Raw genomic sequence first — 16,132 nt, forward strand, 5'->3', positions numbered from 1 at the left:
TCTTTCACAATGTAATGCAAAATCTAGAACCACAAAAAGAAGTAGTAGAAAACACTGGACTCAAAACTACACCTGTCTCGTCATATATAAGGTGCACATTAAATAGAAAAATCTTTAATAGCAGATGCAGTATAAACTCTGAGATTGAGCTGTTCCGCTTGGCAGAGGGAGCTTTTGCACAGCAGAGCTGCCTTTATTTTTCAAGGGTTCTGAACAAAATGTCCTATAGCTGGAGTTTCCACCAAAGTGATACAATCTCTTTAATAACAAAAATACACCTTTGTGTGTGCATTTTTTATATTTACAGCATTTTGTCTTGGCTCTAAAGAATTTCTTTTTAAAAAATCTCAAATGATATTGCTACCAATACAGCATAATACTTAGAGACACTTGGATAATTTTCTCCACAACCTGAATAATTTTTGGGTGCAAGAATAATTAAACATAACCCAATTACATTCATAAATACAAAAGCTACATAAACAGGGACTCTTATCCTCCTGAAATTGATGTACTCTATGTTAATCCAGGCTTAGCATCTAAGTCAGATCTTTAAAAGAACTATTAAATAATTAGCACAAAATAAAAGTTTCTGTTGCCTTCCCAGGGCAAGTACTTCACATCATTTTATTACTTGTCAGGGAAAAAAACAGATACTGAGTTAGATCATTCCTTAATATAGCCCAGGATAAGTCAAACTTCTTTTATATCCAGTTAACATGCAAACCATTTGACCTTTCCAACAGGACTACTAGAGACCTGGCAAGATCTACTTTTTAGCCTATGGGACTTCACACAAGGCATTACATTTTACTTTAGGGCTGTGCTACAGGCACAGCTGACAGCAGTTGCAAGAGTTCATTTGTTCAAATACTTTCACCTATTTCTTGCATTTACATCTACTAAGCTTAACTGTTTAAGCTGAAGTTTCAAATAAAAAAGTAACTCAAAATGAGAAAAAAACTTTAATATTAATCCATAGTGGTAAAATATTATGGACTATTCCACTTGAAATTTTGGTCTACAAGTCTCTGTGCTCTGTGGCTACTTACTCAGTAGTTTTGGTGTACAGTTTTTGGTGCAGCACTTATTAATCTGCTTTTTTTATCATGATATGATCATCAACTTATAGTATGTCATTTTGTCCCGATACTACCTCTCTACCTGGGATAGCATACCCAAGCAGCTACACAAAACTGCACAGGTGTCTTGAAGTGACAAAAGATGAAAAGCTACTGGGTATGGGACACCACCCGAGTAACTGACAGTGTTGAAAGGTGAGCAATGAAAGAAGCAAATAAATGGGAAGAGGGAGGGAATTAATGTCAACTCTTCTAAGATAGTACCTCTCTCTGCAAATTCAGCTTGAGGACCTCACATAGCAAAGGAACCTGAAGAGGTACTTCTGTCATATTTTCACTGCTGTCACTGCCCTAAAGACTTGAGTCATACAAACTCATGTAACACAGGCCTTAGCAGTGGCCTCCATCTCTCCTGTCTCTATTCTTCCAACAGCCACCTGCAGAAGCAAACCAGCTTGACAGAACAATGGGCTGAGGCCAACCGTATGAGGTTCAACAAGGAAAAGTTCCCGCACTTGGGTCACAACAACCCTGCGAAATGCGACAGGCTTGGGGTAGAGTGGCTGGAAAATGGCCCGATGGAAAAGGACCTGGGGGTGCTGGTTGACAGCAGCTGAACATGAGCCAGTGTATGCCAAGAAGGCTAATGGCATCCCAACTTGTGTCAAAATCAGTTTGGCCAGCAGGACCAAGGAAGGGATTGTACCCCTGTATTCATCACTGGTGTGGCCACACCTTGAGTCCTGTGTCCAGTTTTGGGCCACTCATGACAAGAAACACACTGAGGTGCTGGAAAGTGTCCAGAAAAGGGCAAGGGAGCTGATGAAGGGTCTGGAGCACAAGTCTCATGGGGAGCAGCAGAAGAAGCCAAGGGTGTTTGACCTGGAGGAAAGGAAGCTTAGAAGGACATTATTGCTCTCTACAGCTACCTGAAAGGAGGCTGTAGTAAGGTGAGAGTCAGATTCTCCCAACAAACAAGCAGGACGAGGAAATTGCCTCAAGTTGTGCCAAGGGAGGTTTACATCAGATACAAAGAAAATTCTTCACCAAAGGGATTATTAAGCATTGGAATAGGCTGCCCAAGAAAGCAGTTGAGAAAGTGGTGTTGTCACCATCCCTAGGAACATTTAAAAGATGTGTAGATGTGGCACTTCAGGACATGGTTTAGTGGTGGACTTGGCACTGCTGAGTTAGTGGTTGGACTCGATGATCTTATAGGACTTTTCCAACCTAAATGATTCAATGATTCTGTTCCTTGTATTTGTTCAAACTAACCTCAGCCTCAATTTTCATTTTTTATGACCACTGGCAGGAAGCATATCACCTTTCCCATATTTCCACTGCCTTGGGCATATGAGAAACAGCTTTCTCATATGAGAAACACTTTCCCTTATATTGGTGACATATGAAATCTATTCTTAAAAAGTCAAAACAAATAATAATTTAAAAAAAAAAAAGCCAACAGTGTTATCTCCTGGCTCTATACCAAAGCCAAACAAACAATCCTTTCAGCACCATGTCTCTTCTCACAATGCCTTTTGATAGCCATCAGCCAATGAATAATGAGAAAAACAGTTACACTAAAAATAGCATCTCCAAATGGTGGGGAAGTCGACAGAAGCTGTCAGGCCTCCAGGGCAAGATACTTGCAAAGAAAACATGTCTCATATTTTGCAGTTAGTATTCAGTAAATGCTCCTATTTTTTGGCCTCTGGAAGGACTGCCAATTTTGCATCTGCTCTGAACATCTAATCAGAGTTTATTTTTTTCACTACATCTATCTTTGAGAAATAGAAACTGCAAACAAATACTTTCGGTTTTCCATGATGAAATATTTAGCTTATATTACTCATACTGTAAGTAAACTGTCACTTATAAGAGAAAAAAGAAGGACCAGCATTTTTTAATGTAAAAAGAATGTGCTCACATATAACATCAGACAACCCTCAGCTACAAACTCTTTGGTTCCTTTTTCTCCCAGTACAGCCAGCTTCACCTTTGGTGGAATGACATCAGCAGAGGAACTGTTGTTTTTTTTTTTTAAATAAGCTTCCTACACAGTCTGAAGAGGCTGTCATGAACAGAACGAGATGCAGACACTTTTCTTACAGCGCTTCTCCCCCATGCCCTCCCTTCTTCCCAAGCCCACACACCATCCTTTAAACCACACAGCAGAACAGACAAGGGAAGGAAAACAAATGGTCAGAGGAAACAGCCCTTTTTCCAATTTTCAGCACAAAGATGTTAAACCATAGTGAGACAAGAGGCAGCCAGGAAATTACATCCATACCAATGGATCTCTCTCTCCATCTTTAGGTTAAACTGAGGAGCTCTCTAAAGACTCTTGCTTGCAACTACACTAACTTTGAAGCACTAACCAGTACTCTTGGGCCTTTCAGAACACTTGCTCATATTAAACCATTTGTGCAGCTGGGAACTTTGTAATTATCCAAAGGAAAACCTCTGCTCCTTCAGGAGTTGGTGCACAGAGTATAGACTTTGGTACTGGTAGTTCATTTGTCATTGTCAGTATATTTTTCATTTCTGAAAAATATACTGAAAAATATACAAACCACATCTTGTAAACAACATTAAACAGAACTCAATAACAATTCTTGCTTGATATCTTGGCAAATCCCAGTCATTTCATAAGCACTGATAGCTCCTGTAAAATACAGCATTTGCTGCCCCAGGAGCAGCATCAGCAGGTACAGGCTGTGATGTCTAACAGCATCTCTGACCTGTGCCAGGAAGTTAAAGAATTAGAGAAAGGTTGGGATTAGAAGAGATGTCTGGAGAGCATCTGGTTCAACCCTGCTAGCACAGGATTGCCTCCAGGTGAGTTTTGAGTATTTCCAGAGAAGGAGACTCCACAACCTGTTTCATCAGCCTGTTCCAGTGCTCTGTCACCCTTGAAATAAACAAGTTTTTTCTCATCTTGAGATGGAGCTTCCTGTGTTTTAGTTTGTGTCTGTTGTCCCTTGTCCTGAGGACAGGCTGTCTTCTCCAGGTTCAATTCTCTTGGACTTCCCTCAAAAAAGAGATGTTCCGGTTCTCTACTCATCTTCACAGTCCTTTTTTGGAAGCTCCCAGCATTTACTTGTCTTTCTTGTACTGAGGAGCCCAGAACTGGGCACAGCACTCCAGATGCAGCCTCACCAGGTCTCAGTACAGGAGCAGAATCACATTGCTCTTCCTAACACATCCCAGGATACTGCTGGTCTTCTTGGCCACCAAGACACGCTGCTGGCTCAAAGAGTTTGCTGTCCTCCAGGACCTTCTTGGAGAGCTGCTCTCCATCAGATCAGTCAGTCCCCAGCCTGTGCTGGCACATGGGCTTGTTATTCCACAGGTGCAGGACCCTGTATTAGTGTTCTCTTGAACTTCATTATGCTCCTCTCTGCCCAGTGCTCCAACCTGACCAGATCTCACTAAATGGCAGCACAGCCTACTTGTGTGTCAGCCACTCACTCTTCCCAGTTTTCTACTACCAGCAAACTTGCTGAGGGGACACGCCATCCCTTCACCCAGGTCACTGATGAATAAGTTTAACAGGACTGGACCCAGGATTGGCTCCTGGGGAGCTCTGCTGGCTGCAGTCCTTTAATTGACCTCTGTGCCATTGATCACAACCCTGAGCTCTGCCATTCAGCCAGTTCCCAATCCACCTCAGCTGCAGTAATGGAATGCATCTCCAGCTGCATTTTGTGCAAACCATCACAACCAGTAACAAATCAACCCAGCACACCAATGCCAGCAGCTGACAGCTAGGGTTTAGTTAGGAGCTCTCAGCAGCTTCCAGGATGAAGCGTAAAATTACTGACACAATTATCACTGGCCAGGCCAGCAGTTCTAGTGTTTCTTTCCTATTCACATACCTGCATGAAAGACTATTTCCCCGGCCCTCCATTAAAATAACTTATTTCATACTTAAACAAAACTTGATTTTACTGGAAATTGTAAATACAGCTTAATAAAATAACTCACACAAACGCAAGGGCAAGAGGCTCAGCCAGACTCTAGTCAAAGCTGATATGCTCCAGGTCCATTCAAAACATCATTTTCCTTTATTGTCTTCTCACTATTTTCGCATATATTAATGACCTCCCAACACCAGTATAAAGAACATCAGGATGCTCATGTGGGATGAATACTGAGCAGCTGATGTGCTGTACTTGCACATTGCCTACTTCATCCCAAGGTGGGCTGCTCTCCCACCTACTCCTTGAGTGCACTTCTTGCCAACAAACTTATCATCATTAGTCTTCTGTCAACTATAAGCTTGCAACTTCAACACAAAAGCATCCATGAAACAGCTGAAATAATGAAAACTGAGAAAGCTGCAAAACCAAGTGGTTATTTCTGAGGCAGGACTGGTGTTTGTTTGTTTTGGGTATTTTGAGGAAGAAAAGTGATCAGTGAAGCAGAAAGAAGCTGGCAGTGTGGGAAACACACTGAAAGAAGCTGCAGTAGAAAAACAGAGCTGTCAGTCAGGTTGAGCATTTCAACAGGACTGTATTCCATTTAATTCCTACATCAAGAGAAAAACAGCAAAACATCTTCTGAAAAACAATAGCTAAACTTGTCACCAAGATTCAACAAGAAAGTAACTTAAATATAGGAAAACAGATGATGTATTTGCATTAGGTGGGAGGATATATACTGCCTACAGACTATGATAATCTTCAAACTGCAGCCTTGCTTGACTATATCCTTGTTTCTAGTCATAAATATTGCCATAAAACAGAGAGAAGTACTTTTAAGAGACTACATCACAGAAAGTTTTATAGGCTACTAACATTTCAAGCACACATTTGGAACACGTATCCAAACCTCTCACAGGTCATCCCAAAACAATGAATACAGCATCAATACCAAACACCATTTATTTCAATCTGCAGAAGACAGCAGTTTTGACAGTTCTAATATTAGTCATGCTTACTGAGATTATTCTGGCTTTGTTAAAGAAGCATGGGGAACTAATCAACTTGCCAAAAAGTAAAGCAAATATAATATTAATTCAATGTCGAAAGAAGTATAGATAGTTTTAAAAGCTACTGTGTTACACTTAAATAATATAGATGTTGTAGATATGATTAACCCCAAATTCTGTTAATACAGAATTTAGCACACCTGAGAGCCACTTCATGAATCCTACCTAGCAATATTCCAAAACCACATCTGTTTCTTCTAGCAAATGAGAATAAACTCTTGCAAAAACAAATCTTGTTATCTCCTCTAGCTTTTCCTTTTTTTTTTAATTTTTGCATCATTGGTCTTGAAAGAACAAGGACAACAGTTGCTTCTTTAATTAACGTAAACCACCATGAGGAAACAGTAAGAACAGCAACTCAGAATAATCTAAGTTTGCACACCTGGGCTCTAGCAATTTCTGTATTCATCACTGCAGGCTAGCTGCTCACAGTTTGCAAGCTCTCATTACACAAATGCCACTTCAGAATTAACTACCTGGAAGCCCTACAGTACACTTACATGTGGCAGCCTGAGCCACTTCAACACTTGGCTGTTAATAAACCTCAACCCACCCTTCAGCCCTTATTGCTTTCAGAGTAACTTCCTTCCCACAGGCCCTTGCTTCATGGGAACCATACCGCCCATCACACTCCCACTACTGTGCTTCCCGGTGTTAAATTCCTGACCTGTGCAATGGCACTCTGCAGGGCTCAGACAAGTGCCTTCACCAGGCAGGGAGGAGGACTGGGAAAAGCCACCCTGTTGAAGTCCAGCCAGATAAAAGTTCACAAAACAAGTGCCACATGCATTCATGTTGTATGGACATATATCCTAAATGTACACATGTTATGTATGGATACAAATCTGTGTGCATATATGGCATATACTTAAACTGCTATATGTAATAACCATCACATCACAGCAACCCCAACATCACAACTATTGCTCCCCATGAAATGTGTACAGCTGTATAATTAAACATAACAACTTCACAGCACCCAGCTACATAAAGTGATTGACATTACCCTGCAATAACTGTTGCTATTGGTCATGAAGTTCTGACTAGTCTACAATATACCAATTTATGAAAAATCAAATGCTACCCCTGAACTAATGTTAACCTTAGCTGACCATAACAATTTCAACTGAAGGACACAAAACAGGCTGATTTTACCCTACAGAGGCAACAAGGAATACACCCGTTTAAACTGTATCCTGGTATCCTGTTCAAACTCAAGCAACTTACTAAAAACTTTTTTTGAGGAACTATGAGATCTTAATTTGTTCAAATCATTAGTGAAGAAATTAACTTTTCAGATAAACATATTTAGAAACCAGTCTATTCTGTGTTTCATAAACTACACTTTATTTAAACCTAATTTCAAGGAGTTTAAACTAAAGCAGGAAATTAGCCCTCAGCAGCCCAGCATTCATCTTCAGCATCTAGAGGACAAATTAAAAACAAAACCAAAGAGTGCTCCTTGCCAAGGAACATAATTATGCTGTCTCATTACTGTTTTGCTAAAATAATTTAATTAGCAGCCTTCAGATACAGGAAGGAATTTATGCTACATCAGGAAAATAATTACTGGGGGTGGTGGGGGAGGGATGTGAATTGTACACAGTGTTCTAGCATACCAGGAACATGGGTGTTGAATTCTTCCACTAAAAACTATCGGGCCAAAGCTGGATTGGCATACCAGAACCAAACTTTTTTTTTTTTTTTTGATCCAAAGGAGGGGTGGGGACATAAAAAAAAAAGGCACCAGGCAGTCTAATACTTGCATACTTTTAACTGCAAGTAGGAAGACATAGCGCAGGAGCGGTGCTGAGGTGAAGTGGAGATTGTGCTTCCCCACCCATGCACAAATTAAAGCTCCAAAACCACTCCAGACCCTGTCTTTCATTATGTTCTGCTCCTGTGGGCACTGACATTTGTCATTAGGGAATCCCATAACTGAGGCTTTTATAGGTAGCTCTTTAGGCCAATTCCTCCAGGCTACTCCATGCAACAGCGAATTTGATTCCTGCAATAAAGTTGTAGTCTAGGCTAATTCCAACATATGTTTCCTCTTTTAGATGGGAAGCCTGCTTACAGCAGGACTGCACTCTAGATCTCCAGGATAACAGAGGTCTATACAAAAAAGTATTACCCTTTCTGAAGCTCATTGTTTCACATGGCTGACTGCCTGTAGTGCTTAACTGCTCGTCAGTATCATGCACAAGGACCCTGTGCTTTTATAAATCCTTGTCATGAAAGCCCCTGCACCATCAAATCAGTAGAGTGCCATCCACATCCCCAGCTCAAATTTCTCATAAGTGTGCAAGTAGCCAGTTACTGAACAAGAAACTGAATTACAGTTCAGCTTTAAAGTCCCTGCAATCCAGGAATAAACTGCTTTTCAACCCCTTCTTGTCTCAGATATTAACTGTCCTAATCAGCACACAGGCATTTCTACAGATCTCCAATCTATTTTAGCCATATAAAAAGAATTTTTCAGAGCCAAGTTGTACTTTAATTTCACCAGCATAATCCACCAGTGGATAAGATAAACCAAGATTAAACAAACTGGAAGGGTTTGAAACACTAGTTAAGATTAGCTAAAAATATCACCATGATACATAAACCCAAATAGAAACCTGCTCCATCTCCCAAGGCAGTATCAATTCTGCCATCCCAACAGGTGTAGAAAATAATTCATCTTTGTCATTAAACTCCATGAAAATGCAGAAGGGAGAGGAGAGCTGTTGACAGAGGAGGGGCCATTTGTATATAAATTATTCCACCTGGCTAATCAGATTTAAAGGTGTCAGGGTACAGAGCCATCAAAAGCCAGTCCCTTCACCAGTGATCCTAGAAATGCAATACTGAGAAGTTTGTCCCTATATTTTATGTGCAAAGTACTTCAGGCATCTGCAAAAGGCTTTGAAACTTAGCCCACAGTGAAAGACAAGCCTTCCTGAAAACACAGTTTTAAAGTAGGAAACTAGTTAGACAGTGCTGGGTACAAAGATCGTATTTGTTTTGACTTATTTCCTCAAATCCTTTGAATACCAGTTCAGAGCACATACTCTATAAAACACTCATGAGAAACTGGCACGTTCACTGAGGCACATATTGATGAACTGCTATTTACAACTACTGTCATTTAAGTACCTTTTTATTACAAATGGTAGGATTTGTAATAGCAGACACCACAAGATCCTCAGGCAGCTAAAAGCTGCTGAATAAACAAGTGCAACACGAGTGATTTTTCCCCACTGCTTCCCATTTGAAACGCACAGGCTCAGCCCAGCAAAGTAAATTGCTTGTTTCCTGTCAGCCTTCAACCTCTACATCTCTATTTTCTGGGTGGGAACAGGGAAGGGAATTCGAGGGCAATTTTTTTTGTTATTTGAATAAACAAATGCAGATAAAACAACCATTTCAAATGAACAAGTCCTTCCTAAGCTAATTTTCTTGGAGCCTTTATACAATACAGATTTATTTTCCCCTTTCTATCCCTCCCTCCCCGACCCCTACCATGGGGTCCTCCATGCCACAGGGCAAGTGGAGCCCCAGCGTCTATAATTAATGGCTTTGTCTGAAGGTTGTGGGTTGGCCACAGCATAACAGATACCCACATGCAGGAAAAAAAGCAAATACACTTACCCGAGAGATAGACAGAGGCACATTGAAATCCTTGCCCCCTTGAAGCCTGAAACCCCAGGGAGCCGGCCCGACCAAAGACACGCTGTAGTTGCTCATGATGTTTAGTATTCAAGGACCAAATCCAAAGAACTGATGCCTGCAGAAGAGGATTAGAGTTTTAATTTAAAGGTGATAAAAACAAAAGGCACTGTCCGCAATTTTGGAAACATTCTTTCTTTGGCTATATTCCCCTCCCCCCAAAACAGCCAAAAACCCCACACCAGGTCTGTCATGACTTGTGCTTTTATTCCCTATATGTTGTTTCCCTCCATAGCTTAGGAAGAAACAGAATCTGGAGAACTGCTGCCGCCAAAATATTTGACAACTGCTTTTTACTAGCAAAACACCATGTGGGGCAGCGGTGGTAAAACCATCCAGCATGAAAGACCAGCTTAAAATAAGTCAATATTGAGACAAGCATGAATTGATAGCATCCCTTAAACTGAAGTATGGAAGACATTAGCACTACTAGCACATTCATTTCTAACAAAATTAGTATCATATGCTGCCCTGTCATCAGCTCAAAGCTTATTTCTAAATACAACAACGCCAAAAGCATCACAACTTTGCAGTTAATCAGACGAAAATAAAATCCCTGTGACGTTTTTTATTTTTACAGCATAGCTTCGTAGTGGCAGAACAATATCACAGATGAGTCCGATATTAAAACCAACCCTAAAAATGAAAGCTGTGAACTAAAGCAAAACATCCACAGTTATAATTCAATGCTGAGGAAGCAAAACCCACGCATCTCCCTCTCCAAAAATGTATCCGACAAATTACCTTTAAAAGGCAACAGAGATATTTAAGCGCTGCTCAGCGTCAAAGATAAGGGCTTCAGTTCCACCTTAGATAAGTAATGTTACAATGACATCTTAGGTAGTGGATGCCGTCTATTTTTGTGTAGTTGAAGCCCGGCAGGAGCACACCAGGGCAGGCTGGTGTAAGACTACACCGGGGCACAGCCAGATTCCATACTCATATAGGGACATTTAAGGTGGACCTTCAGGCAAGCAGCAGCAGGCGGCTGCAAACCCCACGGAACTCTGAAAAGCCCAGTTTTGGCTGTTCGCACGCTGCAGGGCGCCACGTTAGTTTCTCAGAGGCGGAGGATTTTTCCAAATGCAGCCCACCCCCGAGGAACATGAGGGAACATGAGAGCAGGGTTGTCGCACAACCCCCATCGATGCAAAGATGTCACCCCCCAAAAAAGTCATCCACAACGCACGTTTTTGGGTTCACCTCCCAAAGCAGCAGAGATCCACTGCTCACACTTTTTTCCTAAATCACACAGTGAGCTTTATTCACACCGACGGCCACTCAGGTAACCAGAGCAGGGCTACTGGCATCAGGCAGCACAAGATATAAATATGTATGTATTAGGAAGCAGAATTTGGAGCTTGTACCAGAGATGCCTGCGTAACTGGGCCATTCCCAACCCACCACTGCCTGCTAGCATCCAGCAAACGGGCAGCTCTGACCCCAGGCGCTGACTCAACCCACCCTTAAAAACCTCGACAAGCATCAATGAACAACAGGGGATGCACACAATATTGAGCTCTCCTGTCGCTAAAGAGGAAGAAAAGTCCCCGCCAAGCTTGAGCTAGGATTCTTAAGAGGCTTCCTCACCACTACAACGAGAACTAAGCTGTTAAATTGTCCTACGCACAGAGTTCTTTTAAAAAGAGGATCTGAATTGGTCACAGATTTCTTCCTGCATAAAAATACACATTCTGTTCACTCCCGCTAAAAGAAATCCACTGCAGTGACAGGTCACTCTAAAATATAAAACTGCAGAAAAGCAAGCCACATCTACTGACCAGCATACAGTGCAGTTGTTTCACACAGGTGAGCAGGCTTTACTTGGCAATTGAAAGCTAAAGCACCTGTGTAGATTTTTTTTTTATTTATTGAAGTTGAGCATCAACTAGTTACTGCTACAGACCCAGGAAAAATAATGGATTCTGTTAGGAATTGATACCATTCTTTTTCATTTGTAGCAACTGGAAATAGGAGGGAAGAAACTGCACTCTGAATTACCGTGCATCACACTCGGCATCACTCATCTTTCTCATCCCTTTAATTCTGGTATATCTGCATCTCTAGCCTGACAGATACACCAGGAAGTAACGGCAAACAAAGAAGACTCGCTCCAAATTTTATTTAACAAATGTCATAATATGGCAAGGCAATAGCTAAAGCAAAACACCGCGAACCATGAAATTCACGTGCGGAGCAAACAAACAAACGTTGTGCAAACAAACCAGCTAAGGGTGAAAATGTGCAACTTTCCTTTAGACGATCAAACGCTTAGTGGACCTGAGTCTGGAAGGGGGAATTTCAAATTCCCGGCCGGAACGGCGGCCCGCACCGCCGCCGCCAGGGCGCTGAGCCGTCGGCCCGCAGCGCCCAGAGGAGCCCTCCCGCCCCCGTACGCCCCGCACCCCGCTCTGCCCACCTCCCCGGGGCGAGGAGCCCCACGGCCAGCGCAGCCTGGGGACCACAACTCCCCGCAGGAGCGCTCGGTCTCGGCTCCAGCCGCTCCAGGGGCGCCCGGCGTGCAGCCCCGCGGGTGCCACAAAGCCCGGGGAGCGGGACGCACCGGAGCCTGTGTCCAAGCAGCCCTACGGGCACGGCTGGGGGCGAGGAGCCCCGCAGGTGTCCCGCAGCCCGGGCGGGAGCTGCCTGCCCTCCTGCCCCGGGCCGCGCCCCCGCCGCACCTCGGCACCCCGGCCGGGCGCTCGGCCACCGCGGCAAGTTGCGCGTCCTGCTTACAGAAGTTAAATGAAACGAAAACAAGCACCGCGGAGCTTTACAAACCGCGCCCAGCCTACTGACTCTTAGCCTGATTCCCCCCCTGGTTATTTTTCTGTTCGCTTTGGCCGCCGCGGCACTCACCCGGCGGCGCGGCTCAGCGCGGAGAGGCGAGGACAGCGCAGCGCGTCTGCGAGGCGGCGGCTCCAGCCCCCGCTCTTGTTTTCACTTCCGTCTCCCGCCGCTCCTCCCCTGGCCCGGCCCGGCCCAGCCCTGCCCGGCCGCGGCGGGACGGGGCTGCGGAGCGGGGCAGAGGCCGGGAAGGCCGCGCGGTGCGCAGGTTTGCTGTGCTGTTTGATTTGTTTTGGTTTGTTTTTAGCAGGGGAGCGCTCACGTTGGCCCCGCTTTGCTTTACGCACACGCAGCTGCGGGCGCACCTGAGAAGCGCGAGGGAAGCGGGAAGGGGCCGCTCCCCTGTGCCCGCCCTGAGGGAAGAGCTGCGGTGCCGGGCAGGGATGGGGGCAGGCTGCGGGGGCAGCCTGAAGCGGAGCAGGACAGCCTACGAAAAGAGGGAGTTTGGCTGATTTAATGTGGAGTAGCGTGAGAAATGACAGGGATGTACCCCCTCCCCCGAGGACATCAAAGTGCGGGAACGGCGGCGAGGCAGAAGAGCTGTTGAGGCTGACAGAAGGCTGGCACAAGAACAAACAGGTGTGGAGTAGCCATGCATAAGTTCAGCTCCGAAATTGGAAGGGATCCGCCAGAAATTAAGGTCTCTGGCACAGCCTCACTGGAGGAGTGCATCCATTAAACGAACCAGGTTCTAAGGTGATGCTTGATCAGATTGTTACAGGACTGATTCTTTAACACGAGGAGTATCCAGCTGGGAATCCATGGAGCGGGGCAGGCTGGCTGGGACAGCACTGCCAGCGCCAGCCAGCGCCAGCCACTGCCGCTGCCTTGGGAGAGGCAGGTATAGGGCAAAGATGAAACAGTGGCACTTGGGAGTCACATCCAGCTGCACCTCACAGCTTGGGGAGGCTTGAGGTTCCTGCCAAACTTCATGTGCGACAAGAAGTCATTACAAGTAAAAATGTCTGTGAAAGAAATGTGCATCTAGTTAACAGTATCATTGTCAGTACGATTCAAACGATTTCAGCACCCTCCTCAAACTGTGGAGAAAGAATGCAGAAGAAAGCTTTAAATTCTTATTACCATCCAACACAACACACAGTCCTCATAATAGACAGCCCTGCCTCACCCCTCTGGCCTAGGGCACTGTCCCTTAGTTTTATTGTTATTTGCACAGCCTTGAGTGTGATTTTGGCCCTACTCTGCCCATTGCTCCCACAGGCTACCCCAACCAGGAGCCCTCAGACTGGAGCTGATGCTGGGTTAGAAGACCTGTGCTCTAGGTGCTTGGGTGTGCATGAAACCAGGGCCTGTCTAATCCTCTGAGCCCTGGCTCAGCAAACCTTAACAAGGGTATTTTAACAGTGTCCCACTGAGCTGTGTGTCTTTAAGTAGGACAAACGCACCTCAAACAGCATCTCAAAAGAAAAGCATCTAAACCTCCCACTACTGCAGCCAAACCACTGTTTCAGAAATTTTCCTTCCTTAGTCTGCTCTTTTTCTATTAAGTCTCTCCAGTTGGGCAAAACTAAAAATCCCTGTTACGCAAATAGACTCTCACATGATTTTAATTCATGGAGGTAAAAATTACCCAACACAGGGATTTTTCATTGTGTCACAAGGGCTGTAGGTCACTCTCAAGCTGTTCTATTAATTAGAGTAGAAAAAGCTGCAGGACCCCACGTCCCGGTGTGACTCATGTGATACCTCCAGTGTCAGCATGTCCCTGTGCTGACTGCCTGGGTAGCAATCTGCTCTCAGCTCACCAGGGCACACAGCCTGTGTCCTGCTTGATTTTGCACTTTGCCATGTTAGTGAAAAACATCCTTTTCCACTTCAGTTCTCTCAAAGCCTTCAGCTTTTCCTGTTGGAGAAGTAGCTTGCATGTGCAGCACTTCAAGACACTATTACATTAATTCATCATGACCGAAGAAGAACGTGCAGAGAGACTTTTGCTGGTTGGTGTTGCAGCAGGTTTCAGCCCCGGCAAGCCTGCATGCAATCTGCTCCATTGCAGCAAGGTCAGTGCCACTCCCAGCTCAAAGCTGGCAGACTCATCTTTAAGTCCGTCATCACTTCGCTGTGGCGAAGATTCACTTCAGTTTGTAACAAATGAATCTGTTTTCCTTTGCCTCCAGACACAGGGCACAGAAATAGAGGCAACACATTAGCTCAAGATCATTCCATTCTTGGTCACTTTTCAAATATTGTCCTCTTTGAGAGAAAGCTTTTCATTAAGATGAATAACGAAATTAGAGATAGTAAATTGAGCAAGAAACCTTGGCAGCAGCTAGAACTGTGGCCTGCCTGTTCTTCCTACCACTACCAGATTTTAGACAGAGCTTGCATTTTCCCCTCAGAACAAGGAAGGAAAGCGTCTGGAAATTAATTAAATACAGTAGTCAGCTAGCCAGGCAGATACAGCCTATCTCAGAATTACTCAGGCACTTAAGTCTCGTTTAAATGCTAATGAAATGCCTTAGGTGCCATGTAATGGGCCCTACAAAACTGACAGAGAATATCACCTGCGGTGGTGAAGTACAAAAAGCTATTTGTAAATTAAAAAGTAGCCCATAAATTATGAACTGATTAACAATGCACAGTCGAATTGTTTTTAATTAAACACCACTTAATGTAATATTACCTTTCTCTGTGCTAAAGCATTGAACTACAAGCTGTGCTTTTACTGCACTGCTTTCACTTTTGCTTTTCTTCCAAAGGTAAAGCTAGTGTAAATATTTACATTCAGTTTATAACTCGTGTTCACCAACATAAAGTAATCCTCTCTCTAAAGAGGTAAATGTGAATATCCCCTACAGCATAACAGCTTATTTGCAGTTCCAAGACAGCTCTGTGGCCAAAAAATACAAGGAATTAGATAATTTCTATGTGTTTCTGAAAAGCAGGGGCTGCAGTCAGCTTTTGACAGGGCAAGCTCTTACATTTTGGTCACAGTGAAGCCCAAATTACCTAGAACTGGTATTGCGGAAGAACTTTTATTTTTCTGTTTGTTTGGTATTTTGTGGTTTTGTTGTTTGTTTTGTTCTGTTTTTCTTTTTCCTGTCCCTGTTTTGGAAAGATAGCCTGTGCTGAATTGCATCCTTCCTCGTGCATCCTGTCTACCGCAGTAAGTCCAGTCAGCCCAAAGACTTCTTTGCACGGGAGGAGCCATGTGGTTGAGCAGGGTCGCTGGCAGGAGGTTCAGAATCCAGCCAGATGGGCAGCTACACCCACCAATTCACCTTGGAACGGTTTTGTCAGCCAAAAAAAAAAAAAAAAAACAAACCGTCACGGTCAAGTTTTCTCTGACTTGTCACCTTTTTTTTCTCACCTCTTAGAGCCTGTTATCCCTCCAGGCGTGCTGACCATCTTCACCACTTGTCATCAGCCCGTTTTCTCACTGAACATGTTTTCTTGTGTTACTTCTGCTGTAGCTGTGTCCTCTCTGACAGCAGTTTGCTCGCCATCTCGTCGATCCAGACAGCTTTTAAACTCACGT

The 16,132-nt window shown here is 43.9% G+C and overlaps 1 protein-coding gene across 7 annotated transcripts in view; it reads right to left on the reverse strand.

Moving 5' to 3' along the window:
• PDLIM5 (PDZ and LIM domain 5) overlaps positions 1-12,772 on the reverse strand; it is a 126,851-nt gene extending 114,079 nt beyond the window's left edge. For 6 of the 7 annotated variants that reach the window (XM_077782965.1, XM_021550322.2, XM_077782963.1 and 3 more), the window contains exons 1-2: positions 12,646-12,772; positions 9,709-9,844 (exon numbers count right to left, since the gene is read on the reverse strand). In XM_077782965.1, coding sequence (XP_077639091.1) covers positions 9,709-9,804 — 96 coding nt within the window. In that variant the 5' untranslated portion in view covers positions 9,805-9,844; positions 12,646-12,772. Of the gene's footprint in view, positions 1-9,708; positions 9,845-10,530; positions 10,761-12,645 lie in introns of those variants that run through there. The other variant, XM_077782964.1, reaches the window with a different exon arrangement.
• Positions 12,773-16,132: the final 3,360 nt, after the last annotated feature.

This window comes from Lonchura striata, chromosome 4 (assembly GCF_046129695.1).
Source record: "Lonchura striata isolate bLonStr1 chromosome 4, bLonStr1.mat, whole genome shotgun sequence".
Classification (NCBI taxonomy): Eukaryota; Metazoa; Chordata; class Aves; order Passeriformes; family Estrildidae; genus Lonchura; species Lonchura striata.